The sequence below is a fragment of the Pelmatolapia mariae genome, unplaced genomic scaffold (assembly GCF_036321145.2).
Source record: "Pelmatolapia mariae isolate MD_Pm_ZW unplaced genomic scaffold, Pm_UMD_F_2 NODE_ptg000854l+_length_25162_cov_1, whole genome shotgun sequence".
Taxonomy (NCBI): domain Eukaryota; kingdom Metazoa; phylum Chordata; class Actinopteri; order Cichliformes; family Cichlidae; genus Pelmatolapia; species Pelmatolapia mariae.
Genome location: NW_027052530.1, coordinates 1 through 23589, shown reverse-complemented (window position 1 = coordinate 23589; position 23589 = coordinate 1). Strand labels below are relative to the sequence as shown.

The following is a 23589-nucleotide window of genomic DNA, read 5'->3' as shown; positions in this document are numbered from 1 at the left end:
GCTAGGTAGGCTGATGTTCGGAGCTAATGCTAATTGGAGGTGAATTAACATTATCCGCTACTGCTAACACTGTTTTCCCTTACTTTTTAACAATGTGAGTAGCCAATGCTAATACTCTTTTCCCTTGGGTTACAACGATGTGAGGAGTTCATGCTAAGTAGGCTGCCATTAGCAGCTAAAGCTAAATTGAGGTGAATAAGCATTAGTATCTAATGCCAATACCCATTTCTCTTGTGTTATAATGATGTGAGAAGTTAATGCTAAATAGGCTGCCATTAGTGACTCTTTTCCCTTGCGTTATAACGATGTGAAGAGTTTATGCTAAGTAGGCTGCCATTAGCAGCTATTGCTAATACTATTTTCCCTTGCTTTCTACAGCTTGAGCAGCTAATGCTAAGTAGGTCACTTTGCTCTGCTCAGGATTTGTGTGACCATGATGTATTCTAACAAACTCAACATTCACAATTCATAATAAATGTGTTCTCAAGTACATATTTTTCTGTTATTGTTCTCAAACAACAGAATGAGAATGAAATATTAATTTTAACACGGCCATTAACAGCATTAGCCTAGCAGCATTAGCTTATCAAAGTTTCCAGTATTTAAGCTGCCATTTCCAAATGTTAGCTGCTCCTGTCTGCCTCTTTGTCACACACACAGACTGAAATGATTCACAGCCTTGCTTCATCCTTCTGTCAGTGTTACTGACTGTCACTGTGGACATACAGCATGAGAAACATACACATGGCTGACACTTTATTAGCTACACAGTGGCCACTATCTCAGGTACAGTACACCTGTGACCTAATAGAGTGTATCTAAAGTTACAAAATGTTGTCTCTGTCCAAATATTTATGGACCTAACTGTAGGTCTACTTTTAATGAAACTCTCAACATGACTTATCAGTTATCATGGATGTTCCTGCAAACAGACTCCTTGGAGACCCCCTACATAAATATCCATGTACTATCCAGCTAGACTAGTGTGTCTGTCCCTGAAAATATTCCTGCATGTGTGATTGTTCATGTCTCATCTGCAGGAAACAAACAGGAAGTGAGTGAAGGACACAGGAAATGTTTCCAGCTCTTCCTCCTCTATCAGATATTCTCTCCATACCTGAGAGTGTCCAGTCTCCAGCCTGGATCCTTCAGTCCAGCCGACAGCAGCTTCATTCCTGAGTGTCCTGGATGATTGTAGCTCAGGTCCAGCTCTCTCAGATGGGAAGGGTTGGAGCTCAGAGCTGAGGCCAGAGAAGTACAGCCTTCCTCTGTGATCAGACAGCCTGACAGACTGCAGACACACAAAGCAACAATACATCTGTCAACAATCATTTTCTCTTTGTCACATACAATACATACAATCTATCCATTTGCATCCATTCAATGTAACTTCATTTATAAGTGACAATTCCCAAAAACAGTCATCTCAAGCTGTTTAACAGTGTAAGGTAACAGCCTCCAATATTAGAGAGAAAGCCCCAACCATCAGACAATCCACTGTGAGCAGCACTTGGTGATGGTGGGAAGGAAGAACTCCCTTTGACACAAAGATCCTCCCAGTGAAAACAGGCTCCAGGAGGACCATCTACCATGACTGGTTGCAGGGTGAGGGGAAAGAGAAGAGATGAGCTCAGAGAGACAAGAACAAAACACAAACTAAGGAGAGAGAAGACAAAAGTTAAGGACATGCAGGAGTGACATATAAAAGCATCAGGAGGGAAAAGAGTGGAGTGGAGAAAAAAGCAGAGCATCATGGGAAGTCCACCAACAGCCTGAGCCTATAGAAGCATAACTAAGGGATGGTTCAGGGTCACCTGATCCAGCTCTAACTATAAGCTTTATCAAAAAGGAAAGTTTGAAGCTGATCTTCAAAGTAGAGAGGGTGCCTGTCTCCTGAACTCAAACTGGGAGCTGCTTCCACATAAAGTCCAACATAGCCAGGCTGAGTCGTTAGATTAGTCCAAAGTAAAGTCAGAAAGTCATTATTTGTGTCACATTTTAGTGGAAATGTAGAAAAACTATCCAAAAGTTATTTCTAAATCTGATATTAAACAGTTTAAATGGTGAAAAAAGCTGTAAAGAAAACAGAAAGAGTCAATAAAAGCCTCTTTAGAGGATCACCAGTTTAAAACTCAGACATTTAAACTGGTGATTCTCATTCTCTGCTCCATTTCCTCTCTAGACTTCTTGTTCCTAGGAGGGATTTGATTGGCTGAATGTCCTTTTATCCTTTCTTTAGTTCTTTGGGTGCTAATCAAAGAGGAAAACACACGAGCCGTATGACGTGACATAAGGAGCACTCTGATTGGTTTATACCCAAAGTCTCAGCTGGATAACAAAGAACGATGAAAAACAAATGTTTTGAGTGAATTGTTAACAAATGTGTGAGTGTTGTAATTGTTAAAGACAGAACTATGATTAACACTATTAACAAATATGTGTTTGACTCATGTTAACACAGCTACACAAACACCTGAAACTGATCAAATACAACCCAACATATTAAACATAAATATGTTCCACACTGTAAAATGTAATATTGTGTTTAATTAAAAATATTAAATAGGCTGAACTCAATTTTTATCAATTTGTTATTAGAACTCAATTTAAATAAGTTACCAGTACTTTTTATGCAAAAATGCTGATAAACTCGATTAATTTGAGTTGTCCTAACTTAGAAAAACTAAGTAAGCTGGAAGTTTTGCTTCTCAGGGCGGAAGGATGAAAGATGTGTTTTGAAAATGCCACGTGACTACCGTCCTCCTCCCTCCCGGATCAGTCCGCATGTTCATGGCGCCAGCATTTGTTATGGAATATATTGAGCAAACCTGGAGATATTATTGTTGTCATTGCTGTGGATCTTTACTGACTTGGTGAGTAAATGTTTACTCTTATTCAAACTGATTTTGTGGCTTCTCTTAGTTTAGCACCAGGTTTATAATCTTGCTAGCTAGTTAGTGTTAGCCTAGCGTTGCTGCTGCCGCTGTGCTCATGTTACTTAAAAATTAACACCACAGCCTTAAAAACCTTACATAAAACTATGTCGGTGAATTTTTTTGTTGATTGTTTGAAATAAATAAGTGAGATAAGAGCCCAGAAAAAATTCTTTGGGAGGTGCAGCCGTTAGGGGTGGGGTGGGTGTGGGGGGTGGATAACGGAGCTCTCCGAAAACGTGGAAGCACTTTTGCAAATATGTGATATTTTGATAAATCAAGTAGATATTTGAGCATTACTCAGCTACATTCTCGCCTGAAAATATCTTAAAAGGTTATTTTGTGACCCAGAAAGGGTAGTCCGATGAAAAGGAGGATCGCATTTGTTGGCCATGGTTGTCGGAGCCTGTGCGCACTTGTAAGCGCGGCAATGGCGGAGGAGCACTGCTGAAAAACGTATTACTTTTTCTGGGTCACAAAATAAACTTTTAAGATATTTTCAGGCGAGAATGTAGCTGTGTGAATTTCAAATATCTGCTCGATTTATCAAGACATCACATATTTGCAAAAATGCTCCGACGTTTTCATGCTTTGTGGCAGCTTTAGAACATCTGTGGCATCTATTAATGTCAAATCTAGCCTTTATTTAACAACATAAGCGAACTCTATGTTACAATGATTGCACAGCCATTAAGGATCAAATCAGTTTCTGAAAAATGTTCTGTTTTTTCTCCCTCTGCTTGCTTCTTTCTGTCTTTGAGGCTCTGGACCAGCACTCCTGTTGTTGGACAGGAAGACATCAACTCAGTGGTAAGTATTTTGGTTTTCCAATATATTAGCAACTGTCAGTGACATTTATATTAATCAGGCTGAACTTTAATCATACTTTAGATCAGCCTGTTTTACTTATTGTTTTGTTTGTGCTTTGGTTTGGGGAAGTTGTTTCTTTACTGATCTTTTCCTGTCTGTTATTAGACTTGAGATATGACTGCACTATGCTGTTGCTGGTGACTCCAGTTAATTCTACAAGACATGCTGTGTAAGTAAACAAACAACAACAGTTTGGTCTGCATTTCTTGAAAGTTCACATCCCCCAAACTTAGTTTAGAGGGTCTATACTGTATATAGTGAAGTCTGCAAGTTTTCTAACAGCAAAATTTGTTTTTGTGCCCAAATCATTTTGCACATCATTAGAATGAAAGTTATTGCCATGTTTGCATAGCCCTTTTTAAAATGATGCTTTCATGACAATATTGTGTGTTGCGTGGTGGTCACGGCTATCTAGACTGAGAATTTTGGGACATTGAATGTCACCTCTCCGGCGGGGAGGGAGCCTGAGATTGTCTAAATTGGAGTCTGTTTTATACCAAATGCAGAAAAAAATGTTTTAAGAAAGCAATTAAGTTCATGTTCCAAAAAATATGATTGTTTGCTTGCAGGACACCAGGAGAGATGAGTCCTCCACTCACAGATGGTGTGGTCAGTGAAGGTGGTCACCTGCAGGTTCAAGCTCATTGCATCTCCAACCCACATCCACTGCCACTGTACTTAAGGGAAGTTAAAGACTTTCTTCTGCACCTACATTTGGATCACCTCGATCCATGACAGTCATTCAGGCAGTGATGCCTGGACTGGAAACAAGCCATCCTTAAAATATTACAACATTCCAGCTCCTGTGTTGGAATGAAAAACGAATGTGTTGTTTAAATTAGAGACTGCACTTGTGACAGAACAATAAATATTTTATTTTGATTATATAAATAATGTAAGTACAAAACAAACTTGTGGTAGGCCTAAACTTATTTTCAGAATAATTACATCTGAGACTTTGTTTCATTGTAAGATTATAACAGTGATGGCAATATAATTTTTATTCAGCAGAACAGTGTCCAGTATGTTGGCTGTTGTACTTTGTTGTGTTTGAAAATAAAAGTTGTGCTCATTTTAACATCATTACAAAAATTGTTGTTAATTATTTTTAATCATATTCATGGTACCACAAATTGTTTTTTCATTTAGTTGAACTTGAAATGTTTGTCAGTAGGTAAACAATTAGTATTGTACAGTCAGAAATATCAAGTTATTCTTAATACTGCAGACCTGCAATGTATAAGTTGTCCTAACAGTCATCCTAAGTAAGCTTTACTTAGTTTTTTTGAGGCAACGAGTTTCCATAATTTTTTTGAGTTCTGGGAACTAACACGGCTGTGTACATTTTGAGTACAGTGTACTCAAAATGAGTAAGTTGCCCTAACTTGGTCATCTTACGTAAACTTGATCCAATTTTTTTGAGTTCTGGGAACAAATGAGCTTGTACAGAGTACTCAAAATAAATACGTTGTCCAAACTTAGTCATTTTTAGCTAAGCTTTACTCAATTTTTTTTGAGGCAACGAGTTTCCATATTTTTTTTGAGTTCTGGGAACTAATTAGATTTTACAGTGCAGTTGCCACAACTTATATAACTTATACTGAGGGTTCATTATGCTCAGTGTCTCAATACTGGCATGTTGGATAGAAACAAAGATAAATATGTTGAAGTTAACCACTATAATGAATCAGAAAATAGAATAACAGTGATTCTAATAACAGCCTCACTTTGTAAAGAGTCTGACCTTGGATGTGTGTGTGTGGTGCAGGATGTGGGTGAAAGTTACACAGATTATGGGGATAAGAGCATCTTTAGGCCTGACTGAGCTCATCCTACCTCCAACCTTTCCTCACCACTAAATCAGCATTAGCTCAGAGTAGGTTAGTTAGATAATCAAAGTCATTTCATTAGTTTTTGTGATTTTTACCATTGATTTTGCTCCTGCTGGATTTCTTTAATACAATTTCCTGGAGCCCCACGCTCCCGGTACCGGGGGCAAAAGGGAGGAGATCCCGTTTAATCGGTTATAACACGGGTCAGAAATATAAGTCCCGACATGTGTGGTATCCACAGAAATCTCAGCTAAAATCTCACTACAACCACCAAACACAACGAAAACAAGCCATGATTAAAAGAGCAGTTACGTAAATGCGCAAAAGTGCGCTAAACAACCAAAACCGAACCAGAAATTCTCCAGACTTCATGTAACCGGCTAAAGAAAGGCTAGCTAGCTTCCAGAGCTATCACCAATTCCAAACACCAAGTTTCACCACACTCCGACTAAAATTCACTGAAAGAGCCGCAAAAGAAGACCACAAAAACACACAGCGGCACAAATGCGCTAAGACAGAAACTGGCTTACCGTCCCGATTTCCTCCGTTATTTTACCCGATAGCATCGTGATTATCAGCAGCTACCACGGCTAACTAGCTGCATCAGAGCCACATCCGTCAACAACCGCCATTATAGGCCCAGCTACGGACACGTGACTGGACAGATGTCACATGCAGTAAATTTGGGTCCATGTGGGGTTTGGCCTTGCAACTTCTGATTGGTTGAAGTGACGTGAACATGGCTTTGTTACTGTGATTCTATTGGATCAAACGATTAAATAGAGTGAATCATGTAAACTGGCTCAAAGAAACCAAAGTTACAGCACCTCAGAGTTTAAAGGGCCAGAGGCCAATTAAACGCTCCATGCACGGCAGAAAAAACCCATGTGAATGTGTGGCATGGACAGAACTCTGTGTCATCACAAACTCTATTTGAATAAGTTAAATCTGAATCTGAATTGCTTAATTTGAATAAAAGCTTTTAAAACTGAATTAGAATGAATTTGAAATTTGCTGTGTAAGATATAAATAAAGCTAAAATACAATGGTTTGGACTTTCATTTGCACATTTCCCTACTGTAGGTGTCTCTGCAAACATACGGGCTCTGAGAGGGTCCAAGATGACAACTGTGGAATTTTAATGGAAACAGTCGAACATGTTTGTCAAAGCTGAACCCAGAGCAAACTAAGCTAAATTAGCGTTTTTTAGCTAACAGCTACAACAAGCTTAACAGTTACTATTCGGCTATCATTCGTTTACATGACGCTTTTTCTTATACAGGTAATACAGTTATTACCAACCTGAGAGTTTATCCGTCATTTGACATGACGAATGACTTCTGAACACTTAATCTGTGTCCTGCTGCAGCTCAAGATGCTGTAGGTCTGCTCAGTAACACTGGGTCCACAGGTACAACATAGCTCTATAAACTGGTACTCAATTACTCTGGGCTTTCATAAGGACCCGGATGTATGACCCAAAAAAAACTGAATTTAAGAACTGAAACTGAATAGTGAGCAGTGAAACCAAAAGCATTCAAGAGCTACATTTAAAGAAGGATGGAATATAATTTCAAATTAAATTAATTCATTTTTAAAATATAAAATTTAGTGACGATCATTTTCAAACCAATGCAGTGGATTTCAAATTTAACAAATTCAGTTTCTGATGGCACAAAGTTCTGCCCATAGTGTGGTTAATTCTTCAAAAATATTCAAAAACAAACATTTTTACGCCTGTTAATGAAATAAAATCACTTATGCTCTTTAATACCTAAACAATTCAACTGACATATGGTGTCCAATGTATGCCAAAATTGGCCTTTCTGTACAACGTCTACATATTTATGTATTAACACTACTGTAATTTTTCACTCTTTCACTTTAGAAACATAAATCTTTGCATATTTGATGTTTTTATGTTGGTTACTGGATTTCTGAAATAAAATGTGAACTGAAGCATATTTTTAAAAGGGTTATATGTTGAAACTAGAAAGCAAAAATTTCAGAAGAAATTTTAAGTGTGCCTATGCCGCTGCTAATCAGTGTAGTTTGCCATTCATACGGCTACAGAGAGCAAAACTCAGAAGAGGAGCCATTCTCCACCATGAACTATGGTAAAAACAAACACCGCTCACGCTTCACAGATGACAGCTTACAGTTTTGTGTAAAGATGAAGTTACTTCGTACAGCGCCGATTTGCAGATGCTGTGCACACAGGTTCATGAGCAGAAGTCCCATTGTACCACGGCAGACCCGACAATGTTTGCATGAACACGCTTTGAAGCATTACGTTATGGACCACCTTTCACACATGGTTGGTTTACCCACACAGCCGGCTGTGCATTCACTTTTTGTTTTTTTGTTATTTTTACACAGTGTTCTGAATTATGAACAATGGTCTACAGCCAATCTTGTGTATTATTATACAAACTTTGGTTGTGAGATTCAGATAACTATTTAATAAAAGCTAAATATTTTATATGAGAGTAAGAAAGAAAAGTATATCTTTGTGTCCACCTTTGTCTGTTAATGCCCTAGCTGGCCCCCTGGCAAAAGCTTTGCTAGATCCGCCCCTGCACAGTTACCAGCTGTCAGCTACACAAAAAAGGAGCTTGGTCTTTATTTGTCTCTCAGAAACAACTCATAACTTCCCTTCAACTCAGTCATGTCACCTAAAGTGTAAACCTGTTTCTCCATCACCAGTTCCGCTCTGACTATTCAGTAAGGACATCTCCTGATTTCATCTTCATGCTCCAGCAAACATCAGCTGATACTAGAAATTAAAATCAAAAGAATTCTAACAACAGCTGATCAAGCTTAAACGTGCTGCTGTTGTTTAGCGCGATAAATAAGAGCGAACAGCCGATCATTGATCAGTTTCATGATTGACGTTTCAACACGCGAGAGAATGACAGGGGAGGCTTCGTAACGACAGAATAAATCATAATGTTTTCTCTGAATGTGGGACGATTCCGTTTGTACGGCAACTCTATGAACTAACCCTTATGAATAAGAATAAAGTCCAACATCAGTAACTTAGTGCGCACACAGCTGTATATAAACTCCCGTGGCAGTACGATTGTAAAAGGTCAACGAAAATAAATTACACCTAAACTCGGTTTATATCTGACCCAAAAAGAGTGCACTTCATAACTTCTTACCTGAAATTCAGTTCACCTCACGCTCCTGCCTTCAGTTTCCAGCATCATCGGCCCATATAAACGAAAAATAAGTCCAGCTAAAACACATACTGCCGCGAGCGACCGGGTGCTGACACGAGTTTCACTCTCCTCAATGTAAGCCAAGCCTGGGTGCTTTTTCACGAAGGGTCGCTAGCGGCGGCTAGCTAACTACGCTAGCGGCGCTAGCTAGCTAGCCGGCTATCAGCAACACGTAAGAGAATTGTCGCTAATATGGGATGTCCTGATAAAACGAGCAGATATTTGAAGTTTACACACCTACATTCTCGCCTGAAAATATCTTAAAAGTTTATTTTGTGACCTAGAAACAGGAAAAAAAAGCATTATAGAATCCAAGTGGTGTCCGCCATTGTTTCACTGGCAGAGGCTAGCGGCGCTAGCTAGCTAGCCGGCTATCAGCAACCCCGTAAGAGAATTGTCGCTAATATGGGATGTCTTCATAAAACGAGCAGATATTTGAAGTTTACACACCTATATTCTCGCCTGAAAATATCTTAAAAGTGTATTTTGTGACCTAGAAAACATGAATAAAAGACATATAAAAAGAAGTGGTGTCCGCCCATTGTCTGACTCGGTAGAGGCATGCTATGAATTGTGGGATATGTAGTTTTCACCGAGCATTGCACCCTTTAGGCCGTACTACTCCCCGGTATACCACTAGAGAGAGCCAACACACCACAAATGAAGTCTGTTTTTATGGTGCCAAAAGCAGAATCTTTTTCAGGAGCCTAGAATTGGCCTAAATTTGCACTAAAATCTAAATATTTCAAAAACTATAAAAGTCATAAACACCAAAAGTCATACCAAACTAGCCCAGCTCCAGCCGCACAAAATGATGTAACATATGTACCCCTATTGTCAAAACTGTTTGGCAGATAAGCGCGGGAAGATTTTCACTAAAGTATTAATATTTAAAAAACTATAATAGTCATAAACACCAAAAGTCATAGCACACCATTCCAGATCCAGCCGCACAAAATGAGGTAACATATATGAAGCTTTTCTCAAAACTGCGGGGCGTGATACGTGCCGAATTTAGGCGGAAGATGGAGAATAATAATAAGAATAGGCACACTTAATAATAAATCCGACGAATAGTAATAAGTGTGCCTCTTGGCATAGGCACACTTAATAAATTAATTAATTAATTAGCCGAGACAAAAATCTACTTATTTTCTTTGTTCCAGTCTCAGTAACTTTGACACAGTGATACCTGATGCAATATTTACACCTCTGATGAAATCTCACAAGTGTTAGGCTTTATTTTAATACCAAGATTGTTTACACAGAGTTTGTAATTGCAGAGAAATACTCTATTTATTACTCAATTTACACCCGAGCTAAGGTGTTACCAGCATGCAGACTCACTTCTCTCTCACTCAACAGTTACACTCGTCACCCAGACTAACACCACTCCACAAGTTCACCAGTAGGAGGCGCTAAAAGACCACATACAGTGAGATCATCACTAAATGTCTGCTGTGTCTGACGGTGACTTGGGTTTTTACTAACTGGCTACATGAGCACCATTAGCTCCAGTTCTATCTTTGTAAAAGAGACTCAGCAGCAGATTAGAACCAAACTTTTTCTGCAGCACCAGCTGAATGCATGGAGCCTAAACTCCAGTGACAATGAAGACACATACAGTGTGACTGCTGTGACTTTAAAGCTGGGCCTCATTCACTGACATTAGTCAGATACGACTGAATCTATATCAAACTTAAAGCTTTCTGTAAATAAAAGAATCAGTGAAAACGAGGCACTTCAGTCAATTTTAAACACAAAACTCTGAACAATAACCTGCTCTGGACCAGGTTATAGGTTCATCATCAGTAACCATGGTGATGTAGCCAGGTAAACACAGAGCTAGACAGAGACAGACAAACATTTATGCTAACAATCAAACATCTCCAGTTAACCCAGCATGCATGTTTTTGGACTGTGGGAGGAAGCAGAGTACCTGAAGAGAACCCACACAGGCCACACTATCACCCTTATTTAGAGAATTATAATTTTAATTAGATGATATATTAAATTAATAGAGTTGGGGAGAGTTGGGGAATGGCTGCAATCACAGCATTGTAAGATGGCGCCATCTTACAACGCTGTGATTGCAGCCATTCCCAACTCTCTGTGAATGGTACTCATGGCATTGATCAGTGTTCTTTGGATCAGTGGGTTTTGGTCAGTGATTGTTGATCAATGGTCATGGGAATTTGCATAATTATGATTAAGGAACTGACCTCACAGCCCTTGTTCCTTCAGTGGCTGGTTTCAGTCATTATGCAAATGTACTGTTTATAAGGGTTGGGGAAACCTGCAGTCAGCTGAGACTGAAGAAGTCACTTGGATGAGTGACGAAACGTTTCTCCCACAAAACGCTACGTCCAGATGAACAGATTCAACTTTTGGAGAATTTACTTTCCTGGATGATTGAGAATGCATCAAGACCTAAAGGAAAACTAAACTAAGAAACCCTGAAGCAACCAAACAGAGCAGCTAAAGATAAACAAGAAGTCTAAACTACAAAAACACCAAACCTGGGACTGACATATTCAGTCTATTCAAATGTCCAGCATGGATATATAAAGAATGTGACACTGCAGTGAAATGGAGCCCTGCTGATGCAGATGCTCTTCTGGTTTCACACTGACCACCTGCTGAAGCTAACATGCTAACATGGCTAACACTAGCATCACTGCATGTAGCCCCGCTCTTCTCACAGCAACATACAACTCTCATGGCTAGACTTTTCACTGATTGGCTCATGTTAGCTTGTGAAAATATAAAGTCCAAGCAGTACTAGCTGTTTTATATACTGTTTTTAATAAGCTCAATGTGCTTATAATGTGCAAATAGAGCCTGAAGGAGCTAGCACTGTTAGCATTAGCAGCAATCCCTGTTACATTTACACAGTGTTAGAGCAATGGCTCCAAACTGCTCTGTAAAAGCCTTCAGAATACAGGCAGGAATCGAACTGGAAGGTTTGGTGAATGAAGTGCTGCTGAAATAAAGATTTTTAACTGAGAGAATCAGATTTGACATTTCATTTCAAATAAAAAACTAAAAAATACATTTTCTGAAGAAACTGCATGTGAATGCTGATAGCTGAATGTTTGAGCTGAAATGAAATAATTGCTGAATATAAAGTTAAAAATGTTGAATGACCTGAAAAATATAGAATTTTTCACCTGAAAACAAAAGTGCAGAATTGTTGAAAGGTGATGTTCACACAGAAGAAGAAGTTTAAAAATAGCTGAACGTGTTTAAAAAGGGAAATGAGAAAAAGGTGAGTAATGACAAAAGAAAATTTAGAGTCAGAAAACATCTGAATGAATATTAAAAGTGCATATTCTATAAATGGCCTGTATTTGTATAGCGCTTTACTAGTCCCTAAGGACCCCAAAGCGCTTTACACATCCAGTCATCCACCCATTCACACACACAGGTGATGGCAAGCTACAGCCGCCCTGGGGCGCACTGACAGAGGCGAGGCTGCCGGACACTGGCGCCACCGGGCCCTCTGACCACCACCAGTAGGCAACGGGTGAAGTGTCTTGCCCAAGGACACAACGACCGAGATTGTCCAAGCTGGGGCTCGAACCGGCAACCTTCCGATGACAAGGCGAACTCCCAACTCTTGAGCCACGATCGCCCCAGGAGGCGAGGAGGCTGTATAAATCACTGAATGACTAAAATGTGATCCCTCTACTTGGAACCACACAGTTTAAAAAGTTTAAATATCTGAGCTTTGAAAGACACGGTGTTGGAAAGAGAACAACAATGGCTACGTGTTGAGGGTAAAATGATGGCTGTAGAGCAAACACTGTGGACACAGCAGCAGTTTAAAGAGAAGTGTTTAAGATGAATCTTGGCAGAGTGACAGACAGAGCTCGTTAAGCAGGCAGGTGTGGGCCTGGTTGCTATAACGACTCCAGCAAGTGGCACCACACACACAGACAGACATGCGCCCCACTTCTGCTGCTTAAAATAAACAGAAAAGTGAGCCCGAAACAAATTGTTCCCAAATGAAAACTACATGTCGTATTGACAAAATTCTTTCACCGTGAGCGCCAGCAATGTCCAGTCTACCGAATTCTCAGTTTTCATGCCTGTGGAGTTTATTATATGGACGTGGTGACAGTGTAAAGACAGCCTGTACTTCAGACAAACTTTCTGAGCCATTTTAACATTGGACTCTATGGAAGAGTTGCATGGAGGAGGCTGTGCATTGGTGACATTTATGAAAGAACCATGACATCTGTTAAAATAACAATAACATTGGATGAAAGAGGGCAACGATGGCTACGTTTTGAGGGTAAAATGATGGCTGTAGAGCGAATGCTGTGGACACAGCAGCAGTTTAAAGAGAAGATTTTAAGATAAATTTTCCCCCTCCTCCCACTCTAGCAGTTGAAGCTCTCAGTCTAACCGCCAACATTCCGTCCCATACACACCCACTATAAACTCTGAAACGGGTGAAAAAAAGCATGAAACTTAAACTGGAACTGAAGAACAAGTATAATAAGTATTGAAAAGATAAATAAAAGTTGAATAGTTGAATGTCTTGGCTTCATTTTAAAGTTTGAATGGTGGCTCTAGGTCAACGTATGTAGAAGTAGTTAGAGTTGAAAAATGAGTAAGTTTAATGAAAATTTGAAGAGTCTCCCATTGAAATACACGGGAAATTTTTGTTGAATAAAGTTGAATAATTTAAAAAATATAAATGTTAAAAATGAGAAAAATAGAAGCAGTCATTTTCAAGCATTCACACTAATGATAAAGATTTGAATAACAACACTTGAATGCTTATCAGCATTCACACTAATAAAGAATAGAAGAACAATACTGTGAATGCTTTTCAAGCATTCACACTAACAAGAGGTAAACAAAAATCCCTAATTACTTCAGAAACTGATTATTCATATTAAGATATTTTTATCAAGTTAATGTTTGTGCAGCAATATAAATCAGGTTTGAAATGATCAACACTAGAAAAATGTAAATGCTGACCTGAGAGTTTTCATTTTACAGCGTGGACTCTTCACTCCAGCAGACAGAAGCTTCACTCCTGAATCCTGCAGGTCAGAGTTACTCAGGTCCAGCTCTCTCAGACTATAGGACTGGGAGCTGAAGACTGAGAGCAGACCTTCATGGCCTCTCTCTGAGGACTGACAGTGACTGAGTCTGAAAGATAAAAGATAAACATTTAACGAACACTGCTGTTAAAGTGCACTGCTCATCTTGTTTGCACAAAGGTGCAAATGCCCGTTCTGCTGATTAATTAAGGAGGATCTAAAGCCCTGTTTAGCTCTCCTAGAGTAAATGTCTCAGATTAATAGCTGTTTCTTTATTTTACTTCTTTATTTTTTTTCTTACGAGTATATTGTTATTGGTTAATTCTGCCCCCCCCCCCCCCAACCACTTGGTCTCACCTCAAAGTTTTCAGTTTACAGTGTGGACTTCTCAGTCCTGCAGAAAGAAGCTTCACTGCTGAATCCTGCAGCTTGCTGTTACTCAGGTCCAGCTCTCTCAGCATAGAAGACTGGGAGCTGAGAACTGAGGACAGAGCTTCATACCCTCTTTCTGAGAGATCAGGGACACTCAGCCTAAAAAAAAGAAAAAAAAAGTTTGTGATCAAATTAAATCACTTCAGATGTTGACTCTTTAGAAGAAAAACAAATGTCATTGTGCATTAATATTTATGGTTTACAAAAAAATTACATATAAATCTTTAATTATTAAAGATTTGGAATTTGCTCATTATAAACAAGTATAATGCTAAAGAAAAACTGGAACAATCATACACTGTTTGTCGTTTTAAGTATCTGTGATTGTTCTAAATAATACTTACTGATCACATACTGAACCTTGCTGCAACCTCTCACTGTTAATCCATTTAATTCATGGGCTTTCCAGCTCAGCCATCTCTAATTTGCATCCCAATTAGAAATTTGATGCCATAAATATCTCAAAAGCTATTAAAAGATATAAGATTTATTTAACAGAATTATTTTCTCTGTTAAAATTAGAAGATCATCAGGAACCCCCAGATTTTTTGGTCCATTCAGACAATATAGTGATATTTTAGGGTTTTATGATATAAATAATCAGCTTTCTCAATTCAGCATGTAAGTTTTCTACATTTTTATTTTCTATTGTATTATATTATATATGCTGGCATAGTGGTTAGCAACACTGCCTCACAGAACGAGGGTTCCAAGGTTTCAAATCTCATGAGTTCAAGACATCCAGTTAATGGGGTTAGATTCATTGATACTTTACCAAATCAAAGAGCTGGGACTGCTGCACAGTGATGAGGCAGGTGAGCTGAGCTGCACTGCTGAGGTGAGGTAGGATGACAGATATGCTTCTTTTTAAAGGTGGTTTAGTGGAAGGTTAGGGGATGATGACTCCCCATTATGTGAGGAGGTGATAACCAAGTCTGTAAGCATTCAGCGATGAGAGGGAAGGCCTGGCTCAGATCCTGGTGAGTGAGGGCTCGTTACTCCTGGACTACAAAGTCATTTGATCTCAATAAGGTCAAGATATAATCGAGAGATTCTGGGAGACTGAACCAGTGAAGTTTTCATGGAAATTATTCTACTAAAGCAGATATAGTGACTAGTCGTTACATCAGAGTCATCCACAAAGCAGTGAGATCAAGTCTCATTCTGCACAGTGTAAATGTCAGTGTCCTCTGGGTCCTCACTGATCATTGTATTCTGTCCACAAACTGACATGGTTCACAGACTGTGTACATTTGGAAATCAAAGTGATGACATAGGAGAGATTTAAAAAAAAAAAAATCAAGCAAATAGAACTATCAACAGAAAAGTGAAGAAACACAAGGAATATGATTGAATCTGTCAGCAGATCCTGTAACTGTACTGGTGAGGCTGATTGTAACATGTAGAAGTGAACTCATCTTCAGCTGAGCAGTGCACTGATGCAGAGCAATAAGACCAGAGGAGGAATGAGGGAGTTGATGATTATCACCTATGGGTCATCACAGTCTTTGAACGTCTTCAGTCAGTACAGAATGATGCTGCTAAGCTTTCAACCAGCAACATGAAATACACTGCACCTTAGGGCTGGGCCATATTAATACCATTCACGGTAATACCGGTACAATGGTAGGCAACGATAAGAAAATGAAATATCGCGATAGAATATGGGTAAAACGCCCATGTGCAGTGCCTTTATTTTCATACGCACATGGCCGAAAAAGCAAGGCGGCAACGGAGAATGAGAAGGGGAAAGCGGATTGTTGAGTGAAACGGATGAACCAGAATTGGTTTGTAAAAATGGTGCAACTTCACTGGTTTGGTGTTTGTCCGTCAGATACACAATAAAGCACAGTTTTTTTGTAGAACATGCACGCGGGCCGTCATTATTGCCGTATTTTGTGGGACTAAGGTGCTCGTAAATCTGGGGGTAATCTGGGTCCTAAACTCCGTCAACTTCAGGTCCCAAAGTCAAATGAACACTGCAGCATCACTGAGAGTTTAAACTGTCTAAATTCTTTCATCTTTAATAAAAAGATCAGCACTGGTGCTTTACCAGGTGTAACTATGAAGTTTAACATCCAGGCATTCATGAAAACAGAATTTATTACATTTAACGGAGTTAGAAGTTAGCAGGAAGTTAGCGGAAGTTAGCTCGCTAGTTTCGCTAGTTACCTAAACATGATATAGCATGTTCTGACTGAGAGTTTCTGAAAAAGTTCAAACGTACAGCTCTGCTATCACTTCCAACATAAATGAAGACAGAAAACTAAACAGCAGTGACGTTTGTAGGGTTACTGAAGTTGGGCTAGCTGGTATATAATGATGTGCTACGTGATCGTTAGCGACACAGCTATGTTAGCAAACATAAACAGTGAAGCTGCAGGATGAATGCTAACACTTTTCCCACTCGATAAAAGTAACGTGAAGGTTCCTGAGTGGTTAGAGACAAATGCAATCGCATGGCAGGATGCTGTAAACGGACCAAACTTCAGTCAGGAGAACAACTGAGATAATCCATCCACAATACGAGGTTAGTCATTAATATACTGCAACAACATGGGAATGGAGCAGCTGTGATAGAATACAGCATTAATGAATCAATGGTACAGAAGTGGAGGAAACGAGAAGAATGAGTTGAATAAAGTTTGATTTATCTGACTGCTTTGTTTCGCTTAATGTGCCTTATAATCCCGTGCACCTTATGGTCCGAGAAATACGTATTTGACTTTTTTATTTGGCACACTGCAGTTTAATGTTGCAAAGCACCTCTTTTTAACTTCAGTGGATATTATACATGGTTATGCTCAGGATATCTCACCCCATTTCTACTGGAAATGCCTTTTGGTTAAACTTTCAGCAAGAAATTTGCATTTGCACTGTTAAATGTTTATATAGCTTTAATGCACATAAAAACAGCTTCTTGTTTAAGTGAAAATAAATGGATGGGGGTTTTTTGCGCTAGTAAAGTTGTGGAGTATTTTGTCTTGCAGAAATTATATAGTCAGTTATATCGTTATCAGATATATATCGTGATAAATATTTTTGGCCATATCGCCCTGCTCTACTGCACATTACTTCAGGTTAATCTCTTTATACTGCCAGTCAGTTCATTTTAGAACTCATTTTAAAATTTTAGTCCTTACTTTTAGGAGCTTGTGTGGTCAAGTCCCAGCCTATATTCTGAAATTTACAAACCTACAGCTCTTCTCACAGTCTGAGATCTTCCAGTCAAAGGCTGTTACTGGTCCCACTAACTAATTTATTCAGACTCTAGTATTCAGAGTGGCCTTTAACTAGTTTTAGGCTGTATGATGTTCAGTGTTTGCTGTTTAATGTTTTTATCTTCTGTGTTTTTTATTGCCTGTTTCTATTGTAAAGCACTTTGTGGTTTTTGACCTGTGAAAACTGCTGTATAAATAAATTTTACTTACAGGATGATTCTGGATATGACTTTGATAAAAGCTGACACCCAGAAATGTTTAAGACACTGACATTTACTGCTGCTATCAAACATTAAATAAAATGTACTTGATTTAGTGCTGATAATCATTTAAATAAATATGTTTAAGTTTTTAAGCGGCCATCACACATTACACTGTTTATGATATAAATAAAAGACTGATCACATATTTACTCACAGAGCTTTGTTGGAGGCTTTGACCACTGGCAGCAGCCTCAGAAGAGCCTCCTCTGAAGCAGAGTATTTCTGCAGGTCAACAACATCCAGATTTTTTTCTGATGACAGTAAGATGAAGACCAGAGCTGACCCTGAGCAGGGAGACAGTTTATCTGTGGAGAGACTTCCTGATCTCAGGGACTGTTGGATCTCCTCCACTAGAGAACGATCATTCAGTTCATTCAGACAGTGGGAACAGATTGATGCTTTTCTCTGCAGACAGATTCTTACTGAACTTCTTCTTGATGTACTGGACAGTTTCCTGATTGGTCTCTGAGCTACCTCCTGTCTGTGTCAGCAGGCCTCGTAGGAGAGTCTGATTGGTCTGCAGTGAAAGACCCAGGAGGAAGCGAAGGAACAAGTCCAGCTTTCCCATTTGGACTCTTTAAGGTCTTGGTTCACAGCAGTCTGGTGGAAAGATTTTAAACTCTTTTTCTTTTTAATTAATTTAGACCATATGAAGGTCATTTGTTCTTCCAGCAGATTGACTCCAGAGTTGATGAAGGTCAGATGGACATGAAGAGCAGCCAGAAACTCCTGAACACTCAGATGGATGAAGCAGAACACCTTGTCCTGGTACAGTCCTCTCTCCTCTTTAAAGATCTGTGCGAACACTCCTGGAGTACACTGAGGCTGCTCTGATATCGATGCCACAGTCTGTCAGGTCTGATTCATAGAAGATCAGGTTTCCTTTCTGCAGCTGATCAAAAGCCAGTTTTCCCAGAGACTCAATCATCTTCCTGCTCTCCCTGGACTCCAGTGTGGATCTGTCTCAGCTCCTCCATCATACTTGACCTTCTTTCACTTTGGCTGAACCACCAAGAAGTGGATGTACATCTCAGTCAGGGTCTTGGGCAGCTGTCCTCCCTCTCTGGTTTCCAGCACATCCTCCAGAACTGTAGCAGTGATCCAGCAGAAGACTGGGATGTGGCACATGATGTGGAGGCTTCGTGATGTCTTGATGTGGCAGATGATCCTGCTGGCCTGCTCCTCATCTCCGAATCTCTTCCTGAAGTACTCCTCTTCTGTGGGTCAGTGAACCCTCTGACCTCTGTCACCATGTCAACACAGTCAGCGGGGATCTGATTGGCTGCTGCAGGTCGTGTGGTTATCCAGAGGTGAGCAGAGGGAAGCAGGTTCCCCCTGATGAGGTTTATCAGCAGCACATTCCACTGAGGTGGGACTTTGTAGGGTCAGTTAGGACTGTAGTTTTGTGGAAGTCCAGAGGAAGTCGGCACTCATCCAGACCATCAAAGATGAACACAACCTGGAAGTCTTCAAAGCTGCAGATTCCAGCTTCTTTGGTTTCAGTAAAGAAGTGATGAACAAGTTCCACCAAGCTGAACTTTTCATCTTTCAGCACATTCAGCTCTCTGAAAGTGAATGGAAATATGAACTGGATGTCCTGGTTGGCTTTGTCTTCAGCCCAGTCCAGGGTGTATTTCTGTGTTAAGCTGTTTTCTCAATGCCAGCCACTCCCTTTGTCAGCACTGTTCTGATTGGTTCATCTCTTCCAGGTGAGGCTTTAAAGATGTCTTCTTGTCTGATTGTTGTTTCTGGTCTGTCTGGTTTCCTGGATGCTGTTTCAATCTGTCTGACCTCATGTTCATCATTGACCTCTGCAGTCCCTCCCTCTGTGATGTAGAGCTCTGTGTAGATCTGATTCAGAAGGGTTGGGTTTCCTGCTTTAGCGATCCCCTCAAACACACACTGGAACTTCTTCTTCAGCTCAGATTTAAGGTTACGATGACAAACTGCAGCTGGAAGTTCTGAATAACAATAATAAAAATACAACTTCAACAATCATATTTTAGAAAATGCTGATGACAATTTTCTGACCCACTGAGAAATGACTGAACACACTGGTGTCACAAGTGTCTCGTTTATCCAAAAGTTTAAATCATTAGATAAATCCTCTTACTGCTCTGCAGACGGTCAGCCAGCTCCTCCTGCTTCATTCTCCTCAGGAAGTCCACTGTGATCTTCACAAATGCCTCGCTGCTGCTGCTCCTCTGAAACTCCAAACACTGGGGCTTATTTGGATTCAGAGCCTTCTGAATCTTCTTCAGCTCGTTCTTCACAAAAGTGATGATGTTGTCCTCCAGCAGCTGGAACAGAATACTTTATGAATGACCCACCACTCTGAACTTCAGTCTAAAACATCCACTTCTTTACGATCAAGGAGCATATCATCCACGATCTCTTCACCAATTGTAAGTTTGACTTTATCTGATTAACTGAGACATTCTCCACAACTCCATGATCCCAAAACGTTGATTGTGTTCATATGAATGCAGTGATTTCAGTGGGAGAAACATTTCATTGGTGTTCAGAGCTGAACTACAAACAGGCTGAGAATCGAAGCCCAGAAACTTGGAGATGCTACAGGTGACCGAGATGATCGTCCAGACAACTGGTCTTAAAGGTTCACTCTGTTTACGCATACAGATCAGTATTTAAGGTTTGACTCTCATCATCCACTGGAGCATAAACCGGACGTCATCAGGACGCTACAACACAGAGCAAACACCATCCCCACAGACACAGCAGCCAGGGAAGCAGAAGAACATCACATCAAGAAGGTCCTGAGTAAATGTGAACGCTGGTTTGAGCGCGGGAGTCAAGGAGGCCATTTATGTGAAAAGGGAAAGACCATCTCTGAATCGAGGAGGGGGCCTAAGGGTACATCTGTCACCATCTTACAACGCTGTGATTGCAGCCATTCCCCAACTCTCTGTCAATGGGACTCATGGCCATTGATCAGTGGTTATTGATCAATGGTCCTGACAATATGCGTACCAATGATCAATGAACTGACCTCCCAGCCCATTGTTCCTTCAGTGGTGCTATTCTCAGTCATTATACAAATGTCCTGTTTATAAGGTTGGAAACCTGGATGACTGAGCATCAAGACACAACTCTGTGACTTTTCTCAGTTGAATAAATCCACTCTTCCAGGTTTGTTTACATCTACCAGCCCTGTGGCACTGCCCAGGGACAATAATCTATGTGAGAGGTGGAAAGTCATACAGGTGTCTGCTCCTGCCTTCAGTTATTTTTTATCTACTGTGTGTCAACTGGCTGAACCTACCTACTCCAACTGTCTACTATTAAATTCAGTTCTTTGTATTCTTTAACGGCAAAGAAAGACACGGCTCAAAGTGGTCTAACTCAAAAGATGATCTTTAATTTTACATTTTCCGGAAAATGGAGATTGAGCACACACAGAAACGCCAGCTCAAGTCTGGGGCATCAGCACCCCGTCTCGCTATATATTTTGCAGCACGTCACACAGTTTCGATACAAACAACTCCTTATATGTCAGTAGCTTCCTTTTTCTGTCTAGCTTCCTGTATTTATTAATATGCTGCACACGGACTTCCCTTTTTTTCAGTCTGGCTGAGCACTTAGTTTGTGAGTCAAAAGTGGCCTTGCTTTAAAAGCCTTCATTACTAAAATACATAAAATAATATAATCAGCAAATAAACATTAATAATATATATTTATTTCTTAACACTACCATCCCCCTAAACTCAACAATGACTTAGTGAACTATCCATTCTCTGACCAAACAAATCCTGCTGCAGGATGTTAACATAGCAGCATACTGATGATCCCACTCACTGTGAACACATTTGGACCTGATCTGCTGCTCTGGTTTACACGTGAACTTCAACTACTGCTGTCACCAACTTGAGAGGCTCTACAGAAAAACTGGACTTGTCCAAAAAAAATGTATAAAAATCATAAACTACATTAGAAGGACAGCATTGCTCAATCAACTCTAATTACTATTGACATGTTATCTCTTCTAATTAAGGTACAGCCACTCAAACTTGCTGCTTTCAGTGAGAAGTCAAATGTCTGAATATGAGCTGGAAGTCAGCCGCTGAGAGTCCTCCCTCCTTCCCATGGGGTTTACTTTCTCTACTATTTTCATGAGCTGTAGATGATTTTATTTTTGAGTTATTTTTGAGTTATTCTTTAGATTTATTTAAACTCTTATATTGTGCACAAGTGTTGAGTGACCCATAATTTCTCTGTACTTTTCATAAGAGAAGCCAGACTTTCAGCTAGTTTTTCTTTTTTAAGTGCTCTGCAGGCTTTATGGAGGTGTGTCTAGCTGCTCAGATCGACTCACCACAGGTCGCCACGACTGGACTGGATCGACTGGTTTCCATTATAGTTGAGGACCACCTAATGTGGTCGTCTCAATACAGTCGAGTGTCAACTCACATCATTAGTAAGTGCTAATGCTCCTAATTTCCATCATATTTGTCATTTATTTCTCAAAGTTATTGAAGAAACAGTAGTTATTCAGCTTCATTCCCACTGATCTCGACTACAAACTGTTTCACTTTGGTTTTTGTTTAAAGCCTCGATGTTTAAAACGTTTCCCTGTGATGACATTTGCACCGTCTGATTTCAAAGTTTGTTTTCTTTTGGTCATTTAGTCCACAGAGTCCTTGGTGTTCTGAAAGGGACCTATAAATAAATGTATTATTATTAATATTAATAATAAAAGTAGTTGTTGTACATGTACAGACCATAAATATGGAGTCCAGCTGTGTTTGATGCTGCTGGGCAGACTGATCACTGGGAACCTCTGAACTCTGCTGGTCCACTCTGTGGAGGAACCATGGACACACACACACACAAATGAAGCCACTTTCACTATTAAAATATGAATTTAGCCTCTAAAAGCTGTGTTCAGTCACTTTTGCTGCTTCCCTGTGTCTGACCTCACATATGTGCTTCTGAAAGAACCGTTAAAAATTCCCATAAACACTCATAAACCTGTGAAAAGCCTTTTTAGAACAGTTTAAGCTGTTATATGTTGAACTCTTGGTTGACATCATATTAAACGCTGTGGATTCAGAATATGATGTCACTCAAGTTTACATGTGTGTGAAGGCAGACGAGTCAGTCCTTTGGTAATACAGTGTAAAGTTGCACTGAATTTATTTATTGATTTCCATGAACACCAGTGTGGTTCAGTGTTGTCCTGATGGAGTCTCATTAACAGCAGCCAGTATGATCCAGGCTTTAGCTGCTGGGTCTCTTTGTGACCTCTCAGACTGTTTAACAGATCAGACACAAAGACATGAGAATCAGAGCAGCTCTGTTCTTTAAAGACAAACATGAACCCACTCAGTAACACTTTCCCCACAGATATGAGCATCACTGTCCTCAAACAGCAAATGACCAAGTCTAACATTTTTCTCTTTCATTGTTTTCTTTTTAATGAATCTTTGTAACAATCTGAGGATGTTTCAGGTCATATTTATCCAGGAAAACATCACAGGTCTCTGACCTCGTTGGTCCAGGTTCAGCACTGAACTCTGGAGGGTGATCTTTGGACCGGTCACTCCTCACAGACGGACAGCTGGACCCTGCAGACTGTGACCTCTGACCTCTGCAGACACAAACATGATGGAAGTCATTGAAGCAGCTGTGATCACACAGACTGCAGATAATGCAGCTGTTTCCTGTCAGTAACAGTCCTCTTAGATTAGAGTTCAGCTTTTTACAGGAAAACTGGACAAAACTGATTTTTGTTACAAA

At 39.9% G+C, this 23589-nt stretch overlaps 2 protein-coding genes across 2 annotated transcripts; both read right to left on the bottom strand.

The window, feature by feature from the left end:
• Nucleotides 1-895: 895 nt before the first annotated feature.
• Nucleotides 896-18400, bottom strand: LOC134623717 (NACHT, LRR and PYD domains-containing protein 12-like). Its single transcript, XM_065469873.1, has 5 exons — nt 18256-18400; nt 17987-18116; nt 14274-14447; nt 13852-14025; nt 896-1291 (listed from the first exon to the last, which is right to left on the bottom strand). The coding sequence occupies exons 1-5, from the start codon at nt 18398-18400 to the stop codon at nt 1099-1101; spliced, it is 816 nt and encodes a 271-aa protein (XP_065325945.1). The 3' UTR covers nt 896-1098.
• Nucleotides 18401-19473: 1073 nt separating this feature from the next.
• LOC134623718 (NACHT, LRR and PYD domains-containing protein 3-like) lies at nt 19474-23436 on the bottom strand. Its single transcript, XM_063468746.1, has 4 exons — nt 23339-23436; nt 22572-22650; nt 19946-20132; nt 19474-19793 (listed from the first exon to the last, which is right to left on the bottom strand). The coding sequence occupies exons 2-4, from the start codon at nt 22572-22574 to the stop codon at nt 19474-19476; spliced, it is 510 nt and encodes a 169-aa protein (XP_063324816.1). The 5' UTR covers nt 22575-22650; nt 23339-23436.
• Nucleotides 23437-23589: the final 153 nt, after the last annotated feature.

Coding starts and splice junctions, on each gene's coding strand:
- LOC134623717 (XM_065469873.1), bottom strand. CDS start 18,400: ATGGGAAAGCTGGACTTGTTCCTTCGCTTCCTCCTGGGTCTTTCACTG. Junction 14,026..14,273: donor TGTAAACTGAAAACTTTGAG/GTGAGACCAAGT, acceptor TTTATCTTTCAG/ACTCAGTCACTGTCAGTCCT. Junction 1,292..13,851: donor TGTAAAATGAAAACTCTCAG/GTCAGCATTTAC, acceptor GTGTGTCTGCAG/TCTGTCAGGCTGTCTGATCA.
- LOC134623718 (XM_063468746.1), bottom strand. Junction 19,794..19,945: donor GGCTGACCGTCTGCAGAGCA/GTAAGAGGATTT, acceptor ATTGTTATTCAG/AACTTCCAGCTGCAGTTTGT.